Genomic DNA, 27,948 nt, shown 5'->3' on the forward strand with positions numbered 1-27,948 from the left:
GAAGGGTGAAGATGAGATCATTAGACTTGACAAAAAGGAGATTTTGATAACCTCCGAGAGCATCTGAGTAGCCATGTGGGGGCCAGAAGTCAGAATGCAATGTGTGGAAGAAAGGTAGAGTTTGGGAAGAAAGGCTTTGAGTGTTTCAGAAGTTTGGGCATAAAAGGAAATTTAGAAACAGGAAGGAGCCACAGCATCATTTGGAGGTTTTTGTGATGAAAGAATTTCCTTGTGGCTTCTGAAGGCCAAGAGAGGAGAACCAGCAGAGAGTTACTGACCAAAGCTATTGAAGAATGGTCTAAAATGGTGGTGACAGAGCCCTTGAGATGATGAGGGGGTTGCAGGGACAGAAATAAGAGATGTCTCACTGCCCTAGAATTGAGTTTATTGCACTCACAGCTGTCATAGGCCTAAGAACACACCCTTTCCAGTTCCTGCTGGATTCTAGGGAATCCAATTTCCTAACAGATGGCTGGGCCCTGAGTCCTGGCCCTGATCTGGAGCATCAGCTGTGTGACCTATGCTAGTCACTTAGGCTAAGAAGACTGGTCTTCATAGAATCTACTTCATATTGTTGCTATGAGTGAATGCTTACAAAAAGCTAAGTTTGCTGCTCAGCTACTGGTCTTGGGGCAGTATCTTTGACATGTGAGCCTGGGCCATGTGACCAATGATGTCACAATGCCCTACTGGACTCCAACTTCTCCACTAGGGAGTTCCAGATTCTTTGGAGCCAAGGACTGGAACTGACATGCAAGACCTCTACCAACTGAGGGTTTCATGAGCACACTCCTCTGCCAAGATCTTGGTGAAGAGTCTTTGACTGCAGTTGTGTCTTAGACATTGTTTTATTTGTTATCATGATCGTGCTTGGCTGGATGCTTTTTGTTGGACTTGCATGTTACATGGGCACATTTCCAGAGTTCATGGTAAGTAATGGCCCTGCCTGTGGATCCCTGATAGTAGTCCATCCTGGCTCTGGCCCTGACTCACCCTCCCAGCTGGGAGTTGTGACCAAATGGGAAAGATAGTTGAGGTCTCACTACTAAATAGAGGTCAGGATGCAATGGCAAGTTAGTTTCCCAGGCTACTTCTCTTCCCATTGGGGTATCTCTGAGTACCACCTGCCCCTTGGGTATGTAATAGCACTTATTTCAAAGCATTACAGAATTTATCAGAGAGTTTCTGAAGACAGTGGTTTTTAGGCCAAGGAGATCAGTGGTCACTGGTAGGAATGGCAATATGGACATTGGTGGGACCTCCCGAGAGCCCCTCTGGTCCTACAGAGGCAGTCACCTACTAGGCCAACAAGTAGAACCACTTCTGCCTTTAAATTTCTTTCTGACTCAGCCTCCAACTCTGAAGTGGAAGGAAAAGTGGCCTGTTCAGGAGAACAAGACACGACTGAGGAGCTGGGCTTTGGATGAAGACCCGCAACTCTGAGTGAGTGGTCAGGTCTGCTGAACTCAGTTCCTCCCTTTCCAGAGAATGTGGTGACACCCTAAAATCTCAATGGAGAGTTTATTTTCCCCCTGGGAAACAAACTGTCAAAGGGAAAGTGGCTTGAGGTATGTGTTAGGGTAAGAGAATACAGCAAGTGCTGCTTTGGACAGCAGGCCAAGTTTCAAAGATTTGTTAAGCACATCTCCTAGGTCTATCTTTTCAAAGACCTCCGGTCTATTAGCTTCTCACAAACTCTATACTTAGTTGAATGAGCATTTTTAGTGCCCCTTTTGGCAGACTCCAAGACTAGAGTTAATGTGAGTGAATTCAAGCCCTAACTTTGCTACTCACTAGCTGTGTAAAAAGTTCAATCCCTTGGGAAAGTTTAATTTCTAAACCTCACTTTCTTCATCTGTACAATGGGGATAGCTCAGTATCTTACTATTTTTGTGAGGATTGCATTTGGGAATTCATGTCAAGCATTTGATGCAAAGCATCAACAACCGAGCAAAATAATGAACTGGTCAACGAAGATTTATTGGTGACAACAACCTTAATTGGTTACCCAAGGCCATACAGACCAACTCCATATGTGAAGTTGGGATGCAAGCACAGGTCTCTGGACTCAACCTCTTGCACACATTCCACATCCTACTCCCTTTCATTCAGACCTGTTTTTTCAAAAGATATTCCCGCTGTTAAAGAAACTTAAAGTCTTAGTAAGACTTCAGTAAGCAACTTTACTTAGTAAGTAAGCCAGTGACAGGAGCGGGTTTTCTGGGAAACTTCTCTGGACAGCAGGAGCATCATGTCCCAACCCCAGGGATACTAGAAATAGGCCATGAAGTTTCTTTTTTTTTCCGCCACCAACCCCAGGATTTCTATGTAAGTATTGACCCAACTGAGCCAGACCTTTGTGTGGGGGAGGGATGTGGGTGGAGGCACAGGGCACTTGCTTAGCTGAGCCACTGCCACTCTGATCCTGCCCAAACCAAACCACCTCAGATTTTCCAGCTGTGGAATGAGCATAACACCCATCTTCCTTCTCTTCCCTTTCCAGGGAAGTTGTGAGGAGGCATACCCTGCATAATGTGTGTTTAATGTAGTGTTTCACAAAATGGAAGATTTCTCTTTTTCAAATAGTCTAGCAATAGTGTATAAAGTAATTGCTCACAGCATGCCTAGCCAATCCTCCCAATTAATCCGGGGCCCGTTTTGTTTTGTTTACATAACAGTGCTTTTTGTATCTGATTGCATAAAACCAATAGTTAATATTCTGACAGGTGATGAGTTAATAAAGATGTGATGCCAGCTAGATCCAAACCATGGAGGGTCACCGGAGAACAGGGCCTTTCTATTAAGGGTTCTTTGGACCCAACACACCAGGCGTCCTACTCAACTGTCCCATAGCTACCACTTTGACTGGTCCCCGCAGGGTCACAGGAGCTGATGTCACAATTGGTGTCTGATCTCTGCCCCCCAAAATGGCCCTGGCGAGTCATTGCTGTTTAGACTAGACCACAAAGCTCTTCAGCCAGGAACTAACATGCTGGGCAATCCACCATCTGGTCTTGAATGAAGACAGCCCAGTACCCAGGACTCAGGGAATAGACCACCACACCTTTCAGTACCACCTATTGTCCCCAGCACACACCACCAGCTGAGCAAGAAGCCCCACAATGATTGTTGTCTTATGGTTGCTTCTCATTGCAGGAACCATGTGGAAGGGATATAAGTATCCCCCAGGAGGGGTAAGTGTGTTTTCTATACCTTTGTTTTCTATACCTACTTTGAAATGTACTCCCCCAGATAAATGAGCTAAGCATCAAAATTCAACTCTAGTAACTTTAGAAACGAATAGTCTTCTCTTTATTTAGAAAATGGTTGTACCTTACATACTATTATTCACTGAGGGTTCCTTCTGTCTTTCATGTCTTTCTTTTATACATATTTTCCTAAGAGTCATTAGTCTTAAATTCTTCAGTCTCAAATAACACAGAGATGTAGAGGTAAAGGTATTTCAGGCCTTAAGTCAAAACTGTCTGACATGGGTGACCTAGGATTATGCTCGGGGGGGCCATTTCATGTGCCCAGGCTTTGGTCACATTTCTTAAATCAGCTCACACCAGCAACCTACACTTAACCCTCCCTCCTCAAGTAAACGGCAGTTTATAAAGTGGTTCTGGTGCTAGAGATCTTTTCTCTTCCCATTAGACCTTGGATATTTGTTCTTTTTTGGCCTCTTGTCACCTCCCACATGGCTAAGCCCTCCTGGCAACTGGGATCAGAGGCATTAAGAGATAGGACTGGACAAAGGATAGAGCCTGTCCTCGGCAAGGAGGGCAATTGCCTCATCCACACACACAAGCAAACACTAGGTGAGGTCCACCTGACATACTTTTCTTTCCCCAGACCCCGGTGGAAGTAAGCAAAGATGATCCTGGTGAAGTAATGCAGCTCTGAAGCTCACCTGACCAGCTGTACAGTTCCTGTTGTTGGTTTAGCATAAAGTAATTGCACATTATTTTGTCACATTTTATGTAAAAAAAAAATTCCGTACTTTTTAAGATAAGACTTGGTATTCCTTAGCTGCAAACAGGGAGATGGAGGGTGGGGAGGTAGTTGGGGTAGATGGATGTGATTGGGTCCCCTCAGTTTCAGTCTCTCAGACTGGCAATAAGACTAAGATAACTAGTTCCATTTGCCCCGTATTCTGTAGACCTAGTTCCCAAATATAGCCTTTCTCCTCTGTCCAGGCTCCAGGGTCAAAAAAATGTTACAGAAAAGGCTAATACTGTGTGCAGAAAGGACTTCATTTTAATACTGGGTGCTAAATTATACATTATTTTAATCTTATAACCTTCTGGGTTAGGCACTGGCCTTTTAACAAAATGGCAAAAATGAAGCTGAGAGGCCCCAAGTATCTTACCAGCCCCACAGCTCTGGGTTGCAGTCAAGATTAAGATCCAGACCTTCAAAAAATAAAAAATAAAATAAAAAAAGATCCAGACCTTCTAGACCCCAAACCCCTTGGCATGTTTTTATGTGCCAAGGAAAAGAGCCAAACAAGAGCCTGGAGCATCCAAGATCTTGGCTGTCTCTTGGCTTAAATGCCTCCCTCACCTGAATAGCAAGGAAGGTGTCTGATGATTTAGCGGTGACTGTTGGTAATACAGGGCAGCATACATAGAAACAAAAGCCAGTCCTCAGTATGATGCAGTTTGAGTTTGAGACCAAGGATGAAAACCCAAGTAGAAGACCCATGCAGTGATTCTGGGCATTTGAGCCCTAGCATATTCCTCATAAGCCCTCTAGATGTGGTTTGGAATTTTCTGACCCTGAGAGGGGAGTGGGGGGTAGGGGGGGTGAGAACTTAACAATAGCAACTGCTTTTGAAACAGACTGTGTGGAACTTCTCCCATTCTGTGGCTGCCTGGGGATGATGGATGGTCCCATTGTTCAGAAGTGCATCTGTACCACCAAAGTAGATCTTCTGGTTATGTGGGTAACATTGTGTTGATGGACTATTTGGTACATTTGCTAAACTATTTTTTAAGTGGCCCTGTGCACTGAATAGATTGCCCTTCTTTTATTCTTTATGAAAAGTGAACTCAAATTCCATAAGCAACACAGTAATCCTGAATCTAGGATAGTAGCATCTCTTATAATACTTACGTGACCTAGACTCAACTCATCCCATCAAGTTAAGTGCCTACATTTTCTGGCTGCCTGGCTGTGCCTACTTGCCTCCTACATATTCCAAAGGACTCATCTTTCTCAGTTATTTCAGGCTCTTTTTATTATAGGGGGACAGAACCTGCTCATTTTCTTGACAAGAGGAACTATATACCCAGTACTTCCTCCCTCCGGTTCTGAGTATACCTCCAAACAGTTGTCCTAACCTGGGTGTCTGGTAGCAGACCAGCTCTCATCAGCTGGTGGGGGGCAGTTGTGGGGGCCAAGCAGACGTGAACATGTCAAGGAGAATGAACAGAGAGGTATGTGTGTAAGGAGGCAAACCCTATCTCAAGTCTGATGAGTCTACTGGGGCTTCTAGCTAGAAAAATGTTCAGGGCAATGGAAGAAAATATCTGAGTTTTGGTAAATAAAGGCAAACCAGTGAAAATATCAATAAAATATTTTTAATGCCTACAATTTCTTTTATACATAAATTGCAAAACTTTCACCTGTATGTGCAAAAGTAGATTCTCTTGCAGGTCAACAGCACCAGAAAACAAGCTAAGCTATGTAAATGTTTTCTTTTTTAAAACTTGATTTGTCCATTATGTAAAAGACATGATGGATTTAATAACTCCAAAGAAATCTATATCCCACTCTTAATCATACACTAAACACCTGAATATTTATTTTATCACATCCACTCACAAAATAAATAGTAGTCTAATATATTGAGCACATTGAAAATAAACCAACCAGTCTCTCTTCATATATTTATTCTCTTTCCAAACATGTTTTGGTCTCCTGCTATATCTCAGAAATGTACTAATAGCTGCTTTTAAGTTACAAAATACAAAACAGTAATTTCTTGGAGAAAATCTTGGGGTAACATTAAAAAAATGAAATTTCGAGTTCCCATAGACTTTCTTTTTTGTTAACAGTCTTTGAACCCTCTCATGGCACACATGTAAGGCTGTCTGTGACATGTGGTACCCTGGCCTCCAAATGGACATAAATGCATTTGTAGTTTAGAGAAAATACAAAGACAAGTTCTGAAAGTAGCCTTAAGAGAAAGTGCCCCTTGCTTTGACATAGCAACATCAAAAGCAAGTGGGACTGTGCAATCAGAGCCATATGAGTTTTATGAAAACTACTTTCCTTTCACATCATCTGTTGGAGAATGCCACACCCATGGTCATGTAACATTACAATCGTGAAATAACATTACTACATTCGTGAATTAACATTACCCAATAAAAGGCACATCTTCAGATATTGAATTAATAAAATCTGAAAATCAAAATGGTAGAGGATACATTAAAAAACCAAGCACTTAAATTTGTAAACCTTAATAAAATAACAGCTTATTCCAGTTTCTTCAGATATTTGTGGGCTTTTTGGAAGAGTGGTCAGGAATTGCAGAACAAAATGGAAGACAGGATTTGGAAAACAAGGCCAAGACTAATTTAAAAGACTTTCTCAGGACTTTCTTTTTAATTGAGCTACAGAAGTGCCCTTTTATAATGTTGATGCTGAGGAATAATAAAATCAACATCTGTAGAAGAAACGCACTCAAAGTGATACACGCATAAGGATACAACCTGACTCTTCAAGTTCTGGAACTTTTATCCAGTACCTGGTGCCTTTCTGTACAAATAACTGCACATTAAGTAAAGTGCTTGTAGACTTTAAGCCACCAGAAATCTTTCGGCTATGATAAGCACTTGATTGTAATAGATTTTTTCAAAGAGTCTGAATATTGAAAATATATATCCAAGAAAAAACTTTTGAAGGGCTGGGGGTAATACAAAAGTGACAGTGAAGGAAATAGTGTTCCAAACCTGTTTTATTACGTGGAACATCCCACTTTCCTTAAATTAATTTCACTGAAGGTATTTGAGATGGGTGAGAGGCAGTCAATAGGATTTTCTGCCAGTGTGACAGTTCTGTGTGGATCATTAGAAAGGATGTTATTCCTGGTGATGAAGACATCTTTCATAGGATTCAGCTTCAAAGTTAAATCCTTGCACTTTTGAAATTTGAAACTCAATTCAAAATAAGTCAGTCTAAGGGACTGGGTCACATGGCTGTCCCATTAAGGGACTAACAATAGTCATCTATACTACCAAACTTGAAGAATAAAAAGAAAGCTTTACGGATAAAAAGGAATATACAAAAGCAACTTTTGGAACCGTTCTACAAGCTTATGTCCCACTGCCCCCAACCCTCCACATTTAGAATCAAGGACAAATGTTCTCTAGCATCATCATATCTCATTTTCTGTTGCTGACTTTCCTTGAGACTTGGCTTCTCTCCAATCAGAATCTAGGTCAGCCTGATTGGCATTGGCTGGGTTTGAGGCCTAAGAGCTATCAAGTCTACAAATATGACTTGAAAAAAAGTGAGAATGAAGAAAGTTCCACAGCCCAGTAGAACACTAGTAACAGGGACCATCCATCCCTTCCTACCTGGGAAAAAAATCTCTTCACAGTGCATAGTTTGAAATAAAAGTGCAATATGGGCAAAAAGAGAAAGTGGTACTCTTGATACACATGAATTTAGTTTTTGGTTTTTGCCATTAAATGCTAAAGAGTTTAAGATAAAACGCAGTCAATATCAAGAGGTACAGGGGCACCTTTTCCCAAAATATCTGTATAATGAGGGAAGAGAGGGAGGAGGGGAGTCTCACATGTCACTTCCTCAGTTTTTAAACTACTACTCTTCCAAATCTAATGTTTGAATAAAATAAGCATTTTTCTTCAATATAAAAATGAATTTTTTAGATAAAAATCAATCAGCACAGTGACCTTGTCTATTTTATAACTAAAGCCAACATAACAGTAAATCTGAAAGGAAAACTTGGAAACAAATATTTTTAAACTGAATGGCATAACTTGTATTTAACTTGAAAACAACTTTTTGTTAATTGCCTTATCACCTAAATTAATGAGTAAGAATGCTCAGCATCCAATCCATGAATAATGCAGAATACAATATAATTTATTCTACTTTTTACTTCAAAGTCACAGAGATGACATCCATACGATAATTATAAAGCCTACTCTACATTTTCAAGTTCTCAATCCAAACATATAGCTTAGGACAGGTCACTTTATTGCTGGCAACATTCATAGAAGGGCCAGGTTCCTTATTAAAAGACAGAGTAAGTTTGATTGGGAGCGGGATGGTGCCCTACTCACACATCAGCAGAATTATGAAGTCAAGAGGCAATCTTTTTTTTTTTTTTTCCTTTCCAAAGTAGCAAAGGAACAAAAGATTGGCTGACTGGTGAGCGGCCCCGCATTAGAGTGCATAGCTCATCAGGATCAAGGCTGGCACCTGTGAACAGTTAACTTCGTAAGAGCACTCAAATGGGCATTCTATCACCTGCATTACAGATTAAACCCTGTAAAGTATTTGAAAATACTTTATGATCCAATGACAGCCTGCACATGACATACGCATTCCTTCTCCTTGAGTACCCAAGTATAAATCTAAAATCATGAAGGGGCTTCTTCATTCTGAAGGCAGGACCTCCCTGCAGCAGTGTCTCTCCAGAATTTCACAAAAATAAATAAAAGCAGCAGCTAACGCTTCTTCAGCTTCTTGGCCTTTCGACGCTTCATTTCTTCTTCTTCACGTCTCATTTCCTCTAAGTCCTCCTGCATACCTAGTCTTAAACTGTCAAAAAAAAAAAAAAGTGTTTGTCAACATACATGAAATTACCATTCTCTTTAAAAATTAAGAATGAAATTTCAACTAGGAGCTCATATGGAATGTGCTGATGCATTAAAAATGCCTAAAGGCTTTACCACTGAAAACAAACTAGCAGGTATATTTTTTACTAGGAATCTCTGCCACTGACTCTGCTTACAGTAGAAAAAAGACCTCATATAAAACTTCAACATAAAATACCTTAATATTCCCATTAAATTAGTGAAATATAAGTTGCTTATAATAACAGCTTTTAAAAATAAAGAGGAAGAAAATTTATTCAATATATAAAATAACATTCTATTCTTATCCCTTCCCACCATTTGGGTATTTTATGTAGTTAAGAGGAGAACACAAGAGGGAGAAACGTTTAATATTCTGGGTTGAGACTGAAGTGAATTTTTTTAGCAAGTTAACACTATAAAAATAATCATTTGTTGCCCCAACCCAAGAAATTATCACTAGTAAAAAAAAAAAAAAAGAAAGAAAGAAAGAAAAGCAATTATCACTAGTTTATTAGGTAGTCAAACAGGAATCAGACAGGATCTATATCCCTTCTCAGATCCCTAAGGTCAGTAGTGGTACAGCAGGACTGAGATGTGTCTGATGTAGAAAGGGAATTAAAGACGGGGAAAGAGAAACAAGAACACATTGCAACGGGATCAGAGGAGGCTTCCAGCACTTACTGTGTCCCTGTATGGTGAGGCACTGCAGCAGGCAACTTGAATATAGTATCTTAACACAGTACCTCAATAAGTAGAAATGGTAAATTTTCATTTTACAAATAAGATTTAGAAAGGCTAAGTAATTTGTCTAAAGCCCCACAGCACGTAAGCAGGATTAGAATTTAGAACTGTGTGGCCCAAAGCCCCTGCTCCCAATGGTGCATGCAACTAAAGCAGGAAACAAAGGAATGTTCGGGATATTTCTGCACAAATGTGTTAAATTTTGTGCTTACCTCTTTGCTTCTTCCTTCTGCTGCTCTTTCCAACTACTCTCCATGTAACGTAAGGCATAATCGCTTTCATCTTTGTATCTGATAAGAGGAAATCAATGTTGAGAGGGGAAAAAAGCCCAAATTCCTACTTTTTTAAAAGAACCACATCCTCCTATTTTAAAAATCTGTATCTTGGGGCGCCTGGATGGCTCAGTCGGTTAAGTGTCTGCCTTCAGCTCAGGTCATGATCTCAGAGTCCCGGGATCACTGCTCAGCGGGGAACCTGCTTCTCCCCTCTCCCTCCACCACTCCCCTTGCTTGTGCTCTTTCAAGCACGCTTTCTTGCAAATAAACAGAATTAAAAAAAAAAAATCTGTATCTTTACAAGTAAATCAGAAACACACTAAGGATTACTCTTCCTTGCTTGGCAAGGAGTGAGGTGGACAGAGATGATGGGTAGAGAGGAGTTTCAGAAATAAAGACAAATTAAATGAACTACTACTACTTGAAGGCAACTATTCCTGAACCTAATGTCGATGAAGATACCAATTCAATAACGTTTACCTCATTCACCTCTAGTTACAGATAGTTTAGATAGTTTATATTAAAATCCTGAAAGTACAATATACATGAAAATAATTTTGTACATATTAATCTTATTTGAGCTTCGTGGGAAAGGGGAGGACTTTAGAACAGAGAGTGAAGCAGGCAGATTAATGGCTTGACCAAGAACATATAGTAGCTAATGACATTACTAATATTAAATTTTAAAATCTGTTATTTATTCCAGTTCTTTTTGCTACTAAATATCTTTTTTTAAATATACCTTCTCTTAGGCTTGCCCTCTAATTTCTCATATCAATGGGTTTAAAGGAGATGGCAATTGTCAATTGATAGGGCAAATGCCTTCTCTTTTACATACATACTACCTCATTTAATCCTCCCAGATGTCATTTTTTTCCCCTAAAGATTTATTTATGGGGGGGGGGGGGGGGAGTACAGAGAGAGAGGGAGAGTCTCAAGTAGACTCCATGCTGAGCTCAGAGCTTGACACAGGGCTTGATCTCACAACCCTGAGATAGCGACCTGACCTGAAACCAAGAGTCAGATGCTCAACTGACTGCACTACCCAGGGGCCCTCTTCCAGATGTCATTCTAAAAATAATTTACTCAAGTTTATACAGCTAATGATGAAACTTCCATTCAAACCCTGATCTTCTCCTCTGTACCAGTGCTTCTCAAACTTTAATGTGCATATGAATCACCTGGAAGCCTTATAAAGCTGATTTAGATTTGGTAGCTCTGAAGTGGGGCCTGAGAACCTACATTTCCGACGTTATTGTCAGATGCTATCAGTGCTGTTGGTCCCATGCTGACTGCTGTCCAGGAACCATGGTTTTGAGCAGCAAAGCTTTTTACATGAACGAAAAGTAAATATCAGATCAGACCAGCTTTTAACACAGTGCTGTGGATGGCTGAGTTCAAAGCCAATCTAGTCCTACTACACTAAACTGCTTCACACTCATTAAAGATACATTTTATGAAGAGTTTTTATTTATTTATTTATTTATTTATTTATTTATTTATTTATTTATTTAAAGAAATAAGTGTATTATTTAAATTTTCTCAGTCTTACTTTTTTCGGTCATAGCCAAAGATTTCTCGAATGTGCTTGGATATTTCTTCCTGAGGTTCTCCTTCATCTTCAATAAAATCTTCCATTTCAGAGTCATATTCATCCTCATCTTCCTCATCTTCATATTCTCTCTGCCTCTTGTAACTACTGGGGAATGGAGGCCTTTGAGGAACTAAGAATAGAAAAGCCATTACTTACAGGAGTATTAAAACTGAGGACATTCCCAACCAAGTTCTACATAAACTGAGATAGTGACAACTCATTAAGACAGTGTCCTCAAAAACCAGAGCCAGCATGCTGGCCCATAGCATGGGGTCATTACGGCCTCATCCCTGCTGCTTCACATTATTTATAGGAAGTAGAATTTCCATTTATCCCAGAGCTTACTAGCAGCATCTGTTACATTTTCTAGCCTAGTAGTTCCCCTCCTTCTGGATTTAAGACTGGTACATTTTCAAAAAAACAAAACAAAACAAAAAACCCAAATTACAAATAGCTTACACTAACTTATGTGACAACTGAGGTGACAACCTACCATCTATTATCACCATAATTTCAGTACATTTTTTAGAAGTCCAACAAAGTATAAAAAATTCCCAGAATTATGAATAATTGTTCAAAGTCTTACTTCAAAAAAACTCACTACATTACCCTTATTCTTGAGCTGTTGTTAATATGCATGGCTTGTCTCCTGAGTGCAGGATTTCTTTCTCAACTTCTGCACTGCTGACATTTTGGGCCAGGTAATTTTTTGTTGAGCACCCTGTCCTGTGCATTGTAGGATAACAGCTGTGTCCCTGGCCCCTATCTTGCTAGATGAGGATGCTTGCATCTCCTGCCCTCAGTTGTGTCAGTCAAAAAATGTCTCCAGACACTGCCAAATGTTCACTGGGCATCAGAATCATCCTTGGTCAAGAACCAATGTTCTAGCTGAATTAGGAAGTTTAAAGCATGGCATCTCATCTTTTGTTTCTTTTTATATTCTGCATGGCACCCAACAAGTGCTTTAACAAATACTTATTACCATAAAGAACCTATGACATAGCAGCCACCAATGATCCTGTACCTTGAGACAGAGATCCCTAAAGGACCAGTAGTTAGAGCCTTGCTGTTGCCCACTATAAGGAACAGAAACACAAGGGCAGTCAGAAACAGTTCCTGGTACATTGTGGGTACTTAACAAATATCTGATGGATAAATAATGTACTAAAGGCGTCAAGCATACAAATATGCTCCAACTTTTGAAGACAGGTCTCTCTTGTCCTCATGAAAAGGTGAAGATGAATTACTTCATTGAACCATAAGGCATATACACTCACCCTGTCCTATAAATCACATAGCCAAGTTTATTGCACTTGGAGACATCATAGGGGTAAACACAGAGGGTCCTAGATAACTCCTTCTAAAGCCTTTTCCAAGTTATAATCCTTAAAGGGACTCTCAGGAACAAAGAGAGATTAAACCATCAGGATTCTATCAACATGAGTACATTAAAGGGCACATTGATGGGTACAGGGTCTCTGGTTATATAAAACAAAGCATTCTTTCCAATTTCCTAGTAACAAATATTCTTAAGGTAAGGGACAATTTACCTTTACCTTACCTTGGGCAGATCTGTAGCCAGATAAGGAAGGCTTCATTCCATTCATCTGTCCATTGCTGGATCGGCTAATTATATTCTTGGAAGAAATTGTTTCTGACACAACAGTACACTTGGGCTTTAGGGGGAGACTAGAGCTACTAACTGGTCGCCCGGGTCCCAAGCTGCTCACCGGTCTCCCAGGGCCTGAACTACTGAGAGTCCGTCCAGCTGGAACTGAGCCACTTATTGATCGCCCAGGGCCACTGACAGACCGCCCAGGGCCACTGACTGGCCGCCCTGGGCCACTGACTGGCCGCCCTGGGCCACTGACTGGCCGCCCAGGAGGGGCAGAGCCACTCATTGGTCGTCGAAGGTCATGTGGACTGCTGATAGGCCGCCCAGGGCCACTAGAGCTGCCCACAGATCTCCCAGAACCACCTGAGCCATTGGTGGGTCGCCCAGGGCCATTTGAGCTGCTTGCAGGGTGCCCAGGGCCACTTGTACCACCGAGTGTCCGTCTGGAGAGATTTAAGTCACTGGCTGGCTTCTTGGTCCCACTGACTGATCGCTCAGGTCCTGAGCTGGAGCTGCCATTCTGGCGCCTGGGCACAGGGCCAGAACTAACTGTAGGCCGAGGAGTCCCTGTGCTGGGCCGTCCAGGAGCTGAGCTGGAGCTGTTGCCTGGATGCCTGACACTTGGACTCTTAGCTTTACTGTGTGGGGTAACCATGGGCCCAGGCCTGGAATGGCTAGGATGGGGAGGAGATTTTTTGGCTTTGTGCTCAGTAACAGATTTCTGAGTCCCTTTAGCACAAGTCTTTGAGACACTTGGTGAATAGGTGCTGGAGTGGGGCTTTCCAGCCCCATTAAAAACAGGTCTGTTATGGCCCTCACGAAGTAAGGGTTGAGAGCAGTTGACAGATCCTGCTTTGGTCCTCTCTCCTGGCATGGATTTGGATGAAGACACACCTAAGTGTTTCTCATTGGCTGTGCTGGGTCTGGATTTCTTCTCAGCATGAGGAAGAGGAGTACCCCTGGAAGAAGGATGCTTGCTAAGTTTTGTGCCCACGCTTTCTTTCTGAGAGGGTGCCTTTTTGGTTGGAGGTAGTCTTGCATCTGTCTCAGGTCTCTTTTTCCTCTGCTTTCGTTCAAGGAATTCTCGCTCCCTAAGTTCCTCTGCAGTCATAGGCCGCTCTTCTGTCTTCTTCACTACCTTGATCTCCACTGGTTCATACTGCTTTTTCTCAGCCAGCCTGAGTAGATCAGTGAAGTTCATGAGTGGCGGGGCACTTTTGAGGGGGACCTTTGGTTTGCTTTCAACTTTGGGAGGTTCTTGCTCTTCCTCATACTCCTGCTCTGACTCTGCTTGATTGTATTCTAAGAATTCATCTTCTTCTTCCATTTCATATTCTTGTTCTGTTCCCTGGCTAGTGTGGCTTTCCACTGCCTGCCTCTTCTTTGATTTTTCCTCAACAGGAATCCCGTTGTAACCATGGAAATTATCCTTTGTCCTCTTGGCCATAGCTCTTGCTTTCTTGTCATGTTTTAGTTCAATTCGCTTTTTTACTAGCTCTTCTTTTCTCCTTTTTTCCTCTAAAGCTAAAAGGGGACAAAACAAGAACAAAGTGTCTCAGGGTCTGGAGAGCTCAAGTATTTCACCTGATATCAGTAGGTGGCCAAAACACAAGCAACATTCAAGTTACAGTTTGAAGATATCTAGGAATAAAATGGGGAAGTCCTTTGAACAAGTATCAGTTGAGTCATCTTTACATAATGAGTGGGTCACATATGGGTCTTTCAATATGACAAAGCAAGTGAGACACTGGGCTTTTAGCTTTAAATATAGAAAATAATTCATACCAAATCAAGTATACCAAGTTAAAAAAACAGTAGGCACTTCACAGTCATTATTATGAATAAATGAATACTTAAATTTATTATCACTGTCACTTGCCTGAGGTAAAACTACTGTTTGAGTTATACTGGTCTTCAAAAACTGTCCCTATTTTAACCTTAAGATAGCATTCTTGATAATAAAAAAAATTAAAATACAAAAGACGTAGAGGCAGATTCAGAATGAAGGCCAAAGAATGGAGTTCCTATTGGGACCTAGTGTGGCCAAGTAGAAGATATGGTCACTATCCCCAAAAGCTCTTAAGAGGAAATAAAAGATAACGTCCATACAAATGATATAACGTCCATACATATGGAATCCTCTAAATACAGTTGATTCGGACACATACACAAATCCATTAGCCAATTATGTTATTACAAGTACCCACTAGTTAAGTAAGTACAAGCTAGCTGTGAAGGTGGAAGATTTTAAAATTGAGAATAAGGCTAATAGATACATACCTTTTTGCCTGAGCTCCTCTTCTTTTCTTCTGAGAAAAGCCTGAACGGCTGCAGATTGGACACCCTTAACTTTTGGGTCTTTTTTGGGAGGCCCCACTGCCAAACTATACCTTTTCTAAAAATAAAGAAAATGAAAATTATAATCAATTCAACTTTAGAAATGTATTTGCTATTAGGTGTAAAGCACTGTGTCACGCAACTAAGAGGTTTAAATTATTGACTGAAAAACTGATTCTGAATAATTAAGAGATCACATAACCCATATGAAAGCTTAGCTATAAAGTTTTGGTTTAAATAGGATTATGCAGGATTGTCTTTAGGTACAGAATTTCTTTGTAACATCCTAAATAATGCACAAGTGAACAATTCAGAGAAATACTATTTTGGATTATTTTCCAAAAAGGTACTTGGACTGGGGAACTTTTAAAAATAAATCACCACTTAGAACAGATTGTTTTAAAATGATTTTTTTTTAAGATTTTATTTATTTGAGGGGGGGGGGCACAAACACAAGCGGGGAGGCAGAGGGAGAGAAGCAGACTCCACACTGAGCAAGGAGCCAGAGAAGGGCTGGGGGCTGGGGGGTGGGTGCTGGATCCCAGGACCTTGGGATCACCACCAGAGTGGAAGGCAGATGCTTAACTGACTGAGCCAACCAGGCACCCCTGGATTGTTTTAAAATTCTGATTTTAAAAAATCAACCTTATTTAGAACTAAGCATTTCAAAATCTAACTTCTCAAACAGAAACAACTACTCATAAAGTTTCTTTTTTTCTTTTTAATTAGAGAGAGAGAGAGAGAGAGAGAAAGAAAACAAGCAGGGGGATGGGAAGAGGCAGAGGGAGAAGCAGGCTCCCCGCTGAGCAGGGAACCCAAAGAGGGGCTCCATCCCAGGACCCTGGAATCATGACCTGAGCCAAAGGCAGATGCTCAACCAACTGTGCCACCCAGGTGGTTTCTCTTCTGAGTACTTTATTCCAGATTATTTTCTAGTAGACTCACAGCTACATAGGTTATTTTGCTTACAACATGAACAGAGATTTTCCTTTGACCACAGGCAAAGTTGGTGGCAAACCACAACTAAAAAGCATTTCAAAGAAATCTAAGCAGGAAGAAGTGCCCAATTCTCTATGACTTTAACCATAGCTCTTATGTTCATTAAATATTAATTTGCCACATGAACTGTTTTAGACAGGTTTCCTATCACCCAAAAAGTACTAATATTATCCTGGCACAGATGGTATTTCTCTGGGCTTTGATTTTTATATAACAACACTGGGAAGTGACTGAAACTATAGGAATGTTAATTTGAACTATGATAGGAAAAATATTTCCATTTTATAAGTATCTATCATTAGAGAAGTGTGATAAACAGAGTAACTCAAACCAGGATAATTCATCTCTAGGACCATTCCAAATTAAATATATGCATAGGGAATAAGTTTTTAAATACCCTCCCTTGGGCGCCTGGTGGCTCAGTTGGTTAAGCCTCTGCCTTTGGCTCAGAATGGCACCTGCATCAGGTTCCATTTTTTCCTGTTTTTCCCTCCACCCTTCAACCTGCTAATGCTGTCTCTCTCAAATAAATGAAATCTTAAAAAAAGATGTCCATGCCTCCTTTTTTGTTAGACAGATTACATTCTTGTCTACTGAACCTTTTATGCTAGTTAAAAAGGAAACAATAACCTCTGAGCACAAATTGAGCTACGTAAGAACCAAAAACCTGATTCCCAAAATTTGCATGAAATTCCTAGAGGAAAGCCAAAGGATCCATGCTTACTATGTGGCTGGCAAATACAAGGCATCCTGAAATAGGTTAGGAGTTCTAGCTAAATTATTCACCAACAAAGTAGCTGGCCAAGGAAGCAAGCTCTAATCCAACCTGAAAATCCTGCCATGATAGCAATGCTGTGACCTGACACATCCCTGACTGAAATCCCAAGAGAGCATCATCCAGAGTCCTTTCCCAGTCATTTTGGTTGAGTCACAGTAAAATCCAGTAATAAGTCTCCATCTTTAGTTATAAATTTAGTTGTAGGCCCTCTCCGTTGTGGACTGGGGCCCCATATTTAAAGGAGAAGGAAAGAATACTTAGGAGAAAGAGAATACTGCTTTACCTAACTAGCTATATAAAGTTGTCCTGGTTTATAAGAACCTCAAACATAGGCCTAATCTCCAAGTTCGTATTTTCTTAATGGAAGAGACACTATGAATATGATTCAAGTTGCGTAAGACATATATAGACCCGTGAGCAGAAACATACACTTACTTCACCCTATCCCATTAGGGAGATTTGTAAGAGGAAAGATAGATTTTTGTCGCCAAGACTTAATATTTTCTGTGTCTGCCAACTACCTAGTCCATGACTTACCTGCCAAATCAAAGCTTATACAAGGTTTCCCCCCACAAAATACCAATAGATGTGTTAATGTTATCTTAAACAGCACTGGTTCATTATCTTGATATTATAGCAATGAGTAATTCCTATTTTGACTTCAGGATAGACCTCTTTCTTCTTAATGTGGGACTTCAAGAGATAGGTAATGGAAAATGACTAGCTGAAAAGCTACTGTTCTCCAAAGGGAAAACACTGTCAATGGGGCACAGTTTACTAAACTTCAGTCATTTGCATAACATCTTCATCATTTTTGCCCTTTTAGTATACCACCTGTATTATTTACTAACCTTAAGAAAACAGACATAACACTATGACTTATAATTATAGCTTTACTTTAAACAATATCTATGAAATGACTGGCTTGAAAGGCTAGTTACATTTTTCCAAATCATATTAAAATATAACCATTTAAAAATATATATAACTATGAGAACTAAAAGTATTTGTGTATCACCTACAATCACAGTACAGCCAGAGCTATCCGCACTATACTTTGGGAAACACCAAAAAGGAACATAAAAATACAGAAGGGGCAGGACACAAAGCAGCAGCAAGGGAGGGGGGTGTTCAGGATCTCAGATTCACTCAGAAAAGAATTACAAAGATTACCTTTAGCTTTTTTTCAAAGTATCCACCTATTTCTATCCATTCACACTGCCAATTTTAAATTCAGTTTTGTTCTAACATCCCTAATCCACAAGGGTACTTATTAAACTGGCTTTCCATTTAACCCAATAACTTTGCAATACTTTTTGTCCTATGATGTAGAAGGGATTCAATAAATCTATAAAAAGTCTTATTTCATTGGTATGCTAGGAAATGAGAAGGGCAAGGTCCTAACTTGATGAGGCTTAATCTTATTCACCGGCATGAGATGAGTCATAATTAGTAGTTTCTTACATGCTCTGTAGCTTGATGTACTCAAACGCAGATACTAGGAAAGTATTTATATATTCTCTTTCACAAAGTTTAGGTCAAAACTTAGAAATGTGAGGTTAAAAAGGGGGTAGGGCTGGGTCTTCATAGATGATTTTCTTAACAGTTGTATTCAGATATAATTCACATACCGTAAAACCTACCCATTTAATGTGTACAATTCACTGGTTTTTAGTATATTCACAGAGTTGTACAACCATAACCATCACCAGAACATTTACATTATCCCAAAAAGAAATCTCTTACCTTTTAGCAGTCATTCCCTAGTTCCTCTCTCCCCTCTGCCCCTGGAAACCACTAACTTACTTTGTGTTTCTGCAGATTTGCCAATTCCGGACATTTCACATAAATGAAATTATGTACCCAGTGTACCACTATCTAGTGCTATGTATCACAATATAAGGTAAAATTTACAGGCCATAGACAAATGGTTATATATGAGTGATCATACAACATATGTAAGATTTTTCAATTTTGAAAACCCTTACTGATAATTTTCACTTGACTCTATTATTAAGTTTGAAAATAGATGCCTTCAAAGTCCAAGAAAATATCTTTGGGAGATGCTCTGTAAGTTGGTTCCAAACATCCTTGAACTGAGAAATTATAATTATTTCTCTGGCTTAACTAAAATAAAGAAATGATTAGTTTCTATGACCATTAAATGTTTCAGCAAGGGTATAATTTTAATTCTTTTGGAGTAAGAACAATATACCTAGAACTTTATTTTTATTTTTTTAATTTTATACCTAGAACTTTAAAATGACAAGTATGTGGATACCTAAGTAAATTTAAATGGTGCTAATGTAATTTTACTCTGTTGTCAGTGTTGACTTTTCTATTTTTTTTCTTTCTCAAAAACTTTGAAAGAAAAAATTGAAATCATACAGTATGTGGCTTCCATGGTCAATTTTATATGTTAACTTGGCTACTCGATAGTGCCCAGTTATTTAGTCCAACGCTAATCCAGGCATTGCTGTTGAAGATATTTTGCAGGTGTGGTTAACATCTATAATCAGGGGGATCCCTGGGTGGCTCAGCGGTTTAGTGCCTGCCCCTTTGGCTCAGGGCATGATCCTGGATTCCCAGGATCGAGTCCCACATCAGGCTCCCTGTATGGAGCCTGCTTCTCCCTCTGCCTGTGCCTCTGCCTCTCTCTCTCTCTCTGTGTGTGTAATTCATGAGAGACACAGAGAGAGAGAGAGAGAGAGAGGCAGAGACACAGGCAGAGGGAGAAGCAGGCTCCATACAGGGAGCCTGACATGGGACTCGATCTCAGGTCTCCAGGATCACACCCTGGGCTGCAGGCGGCGCTAAACTGCTGCACCACTGGGGCTACCCAAATAAAATCTTAAAAAAACAAAAACAAAAACAACAAAAAAAACACATCTATAATCAGGTAACTTTAGGTAAAGCAGTTTACCCTGAGTAGTTTGGGTGGTACTCATCTAATCAGTTGAAGGCTATTAAGAGCAAAAACAGGTTTCTCAGAGAAGAAGGTATTTGCCCTACAAATTTCAGACTTGCCAGGCCACACAATTACATGAACCAATTTCCTAAAATAAATCCTATTGGTCTGTTTCTCTGGAGAGCCCTGATTGATATAGTGGCCTTTTGTATTGTGGTACTTTCACTTAGTACAATCTTCTCAAGGTTCATGTAACATGTATTACTACTTCATTTCTTTTTATGGCTTAATATTTCATTGTGCTGATGTACCACATATCTATTCATAAGTTGACTGGCATTTTTTACTTTTCGGCTATTATGATTAATGCTGCTGTGAACACATGTGTACAGGTTTTTTTGTGTGAGCATCATTTCTCTTGGGTATATCATTATGGATCTTCCTAACATTGAGCTAGCCAGACCTTTCAAAAAGGGACACTGTGGTATCAAAAGATTTGAGATTTGCTGTAATAGAATATATTAGGTATCAGCTACCCCCACAAGGGTAACCCAGTAGAGAACCAGGTTTTAAAAAAAAAAGCCTCAGGCTGGGATTACATTATATCCCATTTAATAAAGCCGAAGAACTATTTGGCACTTTCTCCTGCATCAGATGGTCACATTTAGCTCTAGCAGCAGCACATCAAGATGCACCCACCAATTCTGAATCGGATTCAAGGCACCAGGCTGCTTCATTGTTTGAGCTTCATGAAAAGCAGCTGGACAAGAGTTTCTTTTATCCTAAGTGTATCCATCTATTTTATTATACTGCAAGCCAACTCAGTCATTCTGCTGGACCCCAATGAATGATCCACAGCAGTGAAGCTTATGCCATTTAAATACAGTATTGGAGATTTTGCCAAGATTTGTAATTCTGAAGCCAACAGACCTAAAAAACATTAATTCACTTTAAGACATATGTGTTCCGTGCATTGAAATTATACTGCCATGGTCAGATTAAGAAAATAAGTTTCTGTTTAGAAATATGTTTTAACCAAATACGTTATGTTGGAATCAACAGCCAATCCCTTCTTGAAAGCTGGTCTTTACTCAGGAGATAACATATTGTTGCAATAGGAGGAAACGTAAATTTCCTGATGGGTTTACATATATTAGAGATTTATTATTGGTTAGAATTAGAAATATTCAAATACATCCTTCAGTTTAATAAATCACTACACAATTTCTGAAGTGTTCTCAAAACATCATAGTCAAGGAATAAATGCAGGCCAGAAAACGAATGATTTGCATTAAGCTTGCTTAGCTGGGTGGCTAAGAGGATAAAAATAAAACAATCAAAAAGTATGCTATTCAGGATTGCTACAGGATCAAATGTAAAATTCAATATTACTGTGTTAATAATATACCTGATTATAAAATGTAATGACAGATAGGTACCTCAGAGCCTCTAGTCCAACCTCTAAGTTAGAAGTAGCCCCAAAAGCACAACTGTGTATTTACTGGTTGTTGCACAGTTTGTAACAGAATGTAAATTAGAATCTAGGTCTCCTGTTTCAGGTCCAAAAGTATTTTTACTACAATATATCTCACTTCTAACTTAATCCCAACACTTTCTTGCAGCGGTAACCACAATCTTAAATGCCCTTCCCTAATTTCCACCTGCCTCCTGGACAGTGCCACGACCTCAAACAGGTCCACCATTTAACTTTCTATATTATCTTTTTTCACCCTCAGACTATTTCTGTTAACCATGCTGGCACTCTCCCAAACAGGCTGTAAATCTCTCTCTACCCACCAGTTTCCAAATTCTGTTGGTTTGCCCTTTAAATTTCTCTCCCATCAGAATTGAGGGAGAAGTACCACAAAAAATAGAGTTCTTGTCTAAGGCTATATTAGGCTGGAATTGAGGGTAGGAGGCTGGATGGGTTTAGGCTTTACAGATGACAACCTTCCTCACATCCAATACACCCCTCATTTAACACAGGATCATGATTAAGAGCAAGAACTCTAGAGCCAGTTGGCAAATTCTCTGCTCTGCCATTAATAGCCCTGTCACTTATTAGCTGTGTGACTTCAGGAAAGTTTCTTCCTATCTCTGGGCCTCAGTTTCCACATCTGTAAAACAACCTTCCTTATATGGTCATTAGAGTGATTAAATCTATATACACAAAGTGCTTAGAACAGTGCCTGGCACTGAGTAAGCATTTTAAGTGTTAATTGTTGTTATTAATATTCAGAGATTCATTCTCAGGCAGTGATGGGGAAGAGAAAATAACACAATCTCTGTGGGGGTAGATTTTCTAAAAGACCTTCTCTCTGAAACACTAGTTAAGTAGTGCTGCTCTAGTACCCTATGACCCAGCAGTTGCACTACTGGGTATTTACCCTAAAGATACAAATATAGTGATCCGAAGAGGCACCTATACTCCAGTATTTATAGCAGCAATGTCAAGAGCCAAACTATGGAAAGAGCTCAGATGTCCATTGACAGATGAATGGATAAAGAATACTACTCAGCTAGAAAGAAAAGAAAAGAAAAGAAAAGAAAAGAAAAGAAAAGAAAAGAAAAGAAAAGAAAAGAGAAAAGAAAGAAAAGAAAGAAAAGAAAGAAAAGAAAGAAAGAAAGAAAAGAAAGAAAGAAAGAAAGAAAGAAAGAAAGAAAGAAAGAAAGAAAGAAAGAAAGAAAAAGAAAGAAAGGAATCTTGCCATTTGCAACGATGTGGATGGAACTAGAGGATATTACGCTAAGTGAAATAAGTCAATCAGAGAAAGAATTATGATCTCACTCATTAGTGGAATTTAACAGAGGATCATAGGGGAAGAGAGGAAAAAAATAAAACAAGAAATCAGAAAGGGAGACAAACCATAAGAGACTCTTAATCAAAGGAAACAAACTGAGGGTCCTGGGGGTGGGGAGATAGGGGATAGGGTAACTGGGTGACGAACATTAAGGAAAGTAGGTGATGTAATGAGCACAGGGTATTTTATAAGACTGATAAATACTGACTTCTACTTCTGAAATTAATAATACATTATATACTAATTAATTGAATATAAATTAAAAATATATATTTTTTAAAGTATTGCTCTAGGCTAGCAATCCCAGCTACTTCAAGCACCGACAAAGTGATCTTCAGATGCAAGCATGGGGAGCAATCCTGTTATAATTGATTATAGATCAAAAGTTGCAAAATGGCTGCCTCCAGAAAATTTTGTTGGCCCATACTGTTCTTTAAAAGGAAATATAACTACTATAACACATGGTAGGTTTCTTTTGAATACATAGAGCTTGGTACCTATCATTTTATATCCAGACTACTTCAAGAACTTGCATTATTACCATTTTATATCCAGACTACTTCAAGAACTTACATTATCTACCTGGTCCTGAAGACATCTGAATTTGACAACCTGATTAAAGTCCCTGAACTCCTTTTTCAGTACCTGTATTCTTTTTTTTTTGGGGGGGGGGGTAGGGAAAAAGAGAGGGGAAGGGGGAGGAAGGGTGGGAGATAGGGAGAGAGAAAGAAAGGGGGAGGAGGAGGGATAGAAAGAAAGACTCCAGCACAAAGTCTGACCTGGGGCTCAGTCCCAGGACCCCGAGATCATGACTTGGGCTGAAATCAAGAGTCGGATGCTTAACGGACTGAGCCACCCAGGTGCCCCCTCAATACCTATATTCTTATCCTTAAGGGACTATAGCCCCCAAATCTTTATATGTCTAATACCACATGAAGGCTTCTGTATTTTTTGGTTTGAGGGTCACACCTTGTCTAGGATGATTTTCACAGTATGATTATGAGAAAGACCACATGTCTCATGCACCTACAAGCCATCAATTATAGTTACCTGCAACCTACAAGAATCCATATTCCAAGCTTTAGCATTCTACCAAAACAAGAAACTGTTTTTGCTAGAGGACCCAGGGAGAAAAAATTTAAGTCAAGGTTACCCAAAATATCTTTTCTCTTTTATTTTTTTATTTATTTATTTTTCTCTTTAAAATTTAAATGGAGCTTGTGACAATAACTAGTTACATCACCTTGATCAGCTGTTTTTTTAAATTCAGTTTTCCACTGGGAAATGATAGCTTGCCTAATATTGCTAGGCATGATGCAACCTTCCTTTGTTTTAACTAAAACATTCTAAAGATAATTATTTCTCCTAAAAAGACAACAGAAAAGAAAGCGGCTGCATTACAGAAATGTTCATTGCTTCTCAAACCAGATACAACAGATCCCTCTTAAAAATGAAGCCCCAGAGATAGTTCAAAGTGGCTGTCCAGATGTTTTACATGTTAGCCTCCCTTGGAGCTAATCAGTGCTCGTCACCATATGTCCTTCCTGTAGCAAAGGTGTGACACAGGAACTCTGAAGACTGAAATCTGAACATCAGCTCTGATAAGATCCAAATGGATGGTGGGGAAGATGACTAAAGAGAAATAAGAACCAAATAAGTACTAGAGAGGGAAGGAAAGGAGTTATACCTGTCAATTACTGCAAAGCCTCTATGGTTCTCAATCAATAAAGCTTATGCTGTAGCTTTGATAAGTAACAGAATAATCAGATGAACCAAGTGAAAGCGAGATCATGGATTAAATTTAACTACTGCCTAGCTCTGTCCTTCATTAGTTTCTTTTGTGATATACTTCATCTGATGTAAAAAGGATTATAATGCTAACTAAATCAAACTTCTAGGCTTACTAGCTTTTCCTGGTGGGCAGGGGAAAGCATGCTTTCATAAAATATATGCCTATATTCATCTATTAGATTTTAAACGACCTCACCAATTACCTGTCTTCTTTTTGCTTTCAATCTTTATTTCAAAGATCTGTTGATAATGTATTCTGAAATGCACACAAGTTTTGAAATCTTCTGCTCTAAGATTATCTGCTTTTCTCCCAGAAGCCATTGGTTTTGAGAATAAGAAATGACTTGGTTTGGATTCTTCTATGGACTATTCCTGGGCATCAAAGCTATCATTTTTTTTTTTTTTTGACCTCCAATGAAATTCAGGAAGATCTAGAATAAAATATGGACCTAATTATGCAAAGATAAAAGGTCACTAACTCCAATACTGACTTGTCTAGAAAATCTACAGTATTTGCAGAAAGTGAATTCTGTTGTTCAAAGGCTTAAGCCCATAACTTTAACCTGCAGATCTTATGACTCATGGCTCCGGGGAATGATTATTCAGGGTACTTGGGATGGGAGATGAATACAGGGGGATTCAACAAATTTTAAACTGACCTGTATCAGTTTTATTTTACCAGTTATTTTACTATCGTCAGATGAATATTTTCAAAAGGGTAAAAAAGGGGGGGGGGCAGCCTTAGAAGATAAGAAAAGGGCAGGAGGGCCGCTTGGGTGGCTCAGCGGTTGAGCGTCTGCCTTCAGCTCAGGTTGTGATCCCAGGGTCCCAGGATCGAGTCCCACATCGGGCTCCCTGCATGGAGCCTGCTTCTCCCTCTGCCTATGTCTCTGCCTCTCTGTGTCTCTCATGAATAACATCTTTAAAAAAGAAAAAAGAAAAGGGCAGGAGTGGGGAATACAAAACAAAACCACTGCAAATACAGAAAAAAAAAATCAAAAAAAAAAAAAAAAGAAAGAAAGAAAGAAAGAAAGAAAGAAAGAAAGAAAGAAAGAAAGAAAGAAAATGCAGAACGCAGAGTGAGAGCTCAATAAATCGCAGTTGAATTGACTTTAAAAGAGAGCCGTTCGGGCTGTACACCTCACTGCTCCAACCGCAGGTATCGCAATGCAATTTGTCGGTTTACAGCTGTGCTGTGGGTACCATCCGAGGATCCAGAAATGACTCGTTTATGCAAAACAGCTACCACCCCGCGCACCAGGCCCTCTCCGTGCCTCCAGCGTGTAGATTTTAAAAGGCTTACCCGGCTCTGCGGGTATCAGCGAACCGGCAGATATTACCGAGCAAATGGGACGCAGATTTCGAACAAAGACACGTCGCGAAGGCCACGAGCGAACGCAAGGTTGAGGAAGGCTAGCTCACCCAGTCTGTTGGCCAAGAATTTCGTGGAATCCGCTCAACTTCTTTTCCCGGGGTGTTATTAACCCTTTGGGAGGCTGTAATTTAATCATCTCGTTGGCTGGACGGGTGGGGCCACAAGTCGGAGAACTTAACTTGCTCGAGGAATCGCACGATATTCAGCCCCGTCTCGGGGGGTAAATAAATCGGCCGAAAGGCGAGATCAGGCCAGGTCCCTAAAAGCCCTGCAGCTTCCCAACACACACGCTCCCTTCCCACCCTCCGGGCTGGACTTCACGGCGGAGCCGGACACCACCCGCGCTGGGTTCCACCACCACGTCCGCCGCACGGGGTCAGCCACCGGCCTTCGCGCAACTCCACGGCCCCCGAGCTCACCGTCCGCGTTGCAGGGTGACTAAGCCCGTGAGACTCCCTGACCGGAAGGCTCCCGCCTCCCCCCTCCAGCCCCTTGTCACCCGCAGTCCGCACGAGTAGCTCGCTGCCCAAAAGGAGGAAACAGGGCGCCCCAGGTCTCGCCCCCTTCCCTCTCCCGGACAGGCCGGGCGGACGCCCGCAAGTTCCGCGGCCACGCATTCCGAACTTGAGGACCAGGGTCTCCCAGAGTGGCGCCCGGCGGCGACTTACCGGCACGTTGTTGACACCCTGCCCTTTGGAAGCTATCAGGAGGATCTCCCTGAAATCCATGTCGGCTGGGGCGGAGGACCCGGCCAGGCTCTCGGAAAGAAGTGAAAGTACGCCTTCCCGAGGCGCCCAGCCGCCGCCGAGGGAACTGCCCGGCCCACCCCTCTCGCACCCCGCCTCGGCACGACCACTTCCGGCGCCTTCCGATGCCGTCGGCCCGCCCCTTTCCCTCCCGCGGCCTATATCCTTTCGGGGCCGGCGCTCCGCTCGCGAGTCCCTGGCGTAACTTCCGCTTTCGGGCTCCAGACACGTAAAACGTGGTACGTGGCCGCTGGCGTTAGCCCGGGGGGCGGGGCTAGGCCTTCCAGCGACCAATGAGACGCGGCCTAGGGGGGGCGAGGGGTGTGGCTAAGGGAGAGCTCGGCTCCCCCGGCGGCCGGGCCGCGCGACCTCGCGGTCTCGGTGTTCCCTGCGAGCCCTGAGCGGGGACAGCGAGGGAGGTTGGGGGCCGCGGGGGGCGGGGGAGGGGCTACCTACCAGGCCAGGGCTCGCTGGCTGTCACGGGTGGCCGCTCGGGTCCGGAACGCCGGGGCCCCAACAGCTGAACCGACGGGGCTCCAGTTACTGGTTGCGAGGCGCCCCGCGAAGCTGCGCATGCGCGCGCCGCCCCTCCGGGTCCTCTAAGATAGAGACGCAGGGCTCACCGCGGGGTGTGCTCGCCTCCCCCACGGACGCGTGCATGTCCTGCCTAGATTCGCGGGCTTCGTGCTTTGGCCTCGTCTGGGTAATGAGCTCCACGTGGTGGAGGAATGAAGGCATTCCCTACATACAGACCCAGCCTCCGGGACCTAGTTGGCGCGCTGATGAAACATACATAGATGCCCCTTTAGGTGTACTAACTGGGGTGGGGGCGGGGGTGCCAGTCTTGGGTTCCTTTTAAGAGTATCTGGGGCCTGTAAAGTCGTCTCATTCAGTAAAATACACTAATTAGACAGACCTGGGGGTGGAAGTGAGCCGCAATTGTCTGCTAACCAGTGGGACGGATCTTTTCAGTGGGCTGGAAATACTCCCAAACTGGATCGTGGTGATGACTCTGCTGTGAATTTACTAAAAGTCGTTGTACCCTCAGAACCGGTGGATTTTACAGCATGTAAATGATACCTAAATAAAGTTGTTTAAAGATATTACTAGGCGAAGCTGCTTGGTCTTTTCTCTTTACAACTGAAGTT

General features: G+C 41.2%; 2 protein-coding genes and 1 long non-coding RNA gene across 6 annotated transcripts; 2 read left to right on the forward strand and 1 right to left on the reverse strand.

Moving 5' to 3' along the window:
* The first annotated feature begins 718 nt into the window (after positions 1–718).
* Positions 719–3,967, forward strand: SPTY2D1OS (SPTY2D1 opposite strand). Of its 2 annotated transcripts, none has more exons than XR_003141283.3 (4): positions 719–929; positions 1,351–1,455; positions 3,157–3,194; positions 3,856–3,967. XR_003141283.3 is itself a non-coding variant. In XM_025459722.3 (4 exons), exons 1-2 carry the CDS (start codon positions 861–863, stop codon positions 1,441–1,443), a joined length of 162 nt encoding a protein of 53 aa, XP_025315507.1. In that variant the 5' UTR covers positions 719–860; the 3' UTR covers positions 3,157–3,194; positions 3,856–3,967. The 2 variants fall into 2 exon arrangements, 1 of the variants encoding a protein (XP_025315507.1); XM_025459722.3 differs by having other exon boundaries at positions 1,351–1,443.
* A 1,596-nt stretch (positions 3,968–5,563) lies between these two features.
* SPTY2D1 (SPT2 chromatin protein domain containing 1) lies at positions 5,564–27,368 on the reverse strand. Of its 3 annotated transcripts, XM_025459720.3 has the most exons (7): positions 26,723–26,870; positions 26,102–26,266; positions 15,346–15,460; positions 13,012–14,589; positions 11,409–11,580; positions 9,794–9,871; positions 5,564–8,802 (listed from the first exon to the last, which is right to left on the reverse strand). In XM_025459720.3, exons 4-7 carry the CDS (start codon positions 14,510–14,512, stop codon positions 8,709–8,711), a joined length of 1,845 nt encoding a protein of 614 aa, XP_025315505.1. In that variant the 5' UTR covers positions 14,513–14,589; positions 15,346–15,460; positions 26,102–26,266; positions 26,723–26,870; the 3' UTR covers positions 5,564–8,708. The 3 variants fall into 3 exon arrangements, with proteins under 3 accessions (XP_025315505.1, XP_025315506.1, XP_025315504.1); XM_025459721.3 differs by lacking the exons at positions 26,102–26,266; positions 26,723–26,870 and adding an exon at positions 27,257–27,368; XM_025459719.3 differs by lacking the exon at positions 26,102–26,266 and having other exon boundaries at positions 26,723–26,925.
* Positions 27,365–27,903, forward strand: LOC112667737 (uncharacterized). The gene is made up of 2 exons (XR_003141284.3): positions 27,365–27,503; positions 27,773–27,903. It is a non-coding gene; the product is annotated as an uncharacterized LOC112667737 (long non-coding RNA).
* The last annotated feature ends 45 nt before the right edge of the window (positions 27,904–27,948 follow it).

Source organism: Canis lupus, chromosome 21 (assembly GCF_003254725.2).
Source record: "Canis lupus dingo isolate Sandy chromosome 21, ASM325472v2, whole genome shotgun sequence".
Taxonomy (NCBI): domain Eukaryota; kingdom Metazoa; phylum Chordata; class Mammalia; order Carnivora; family Canidae; genus Canis; species Canis lupus.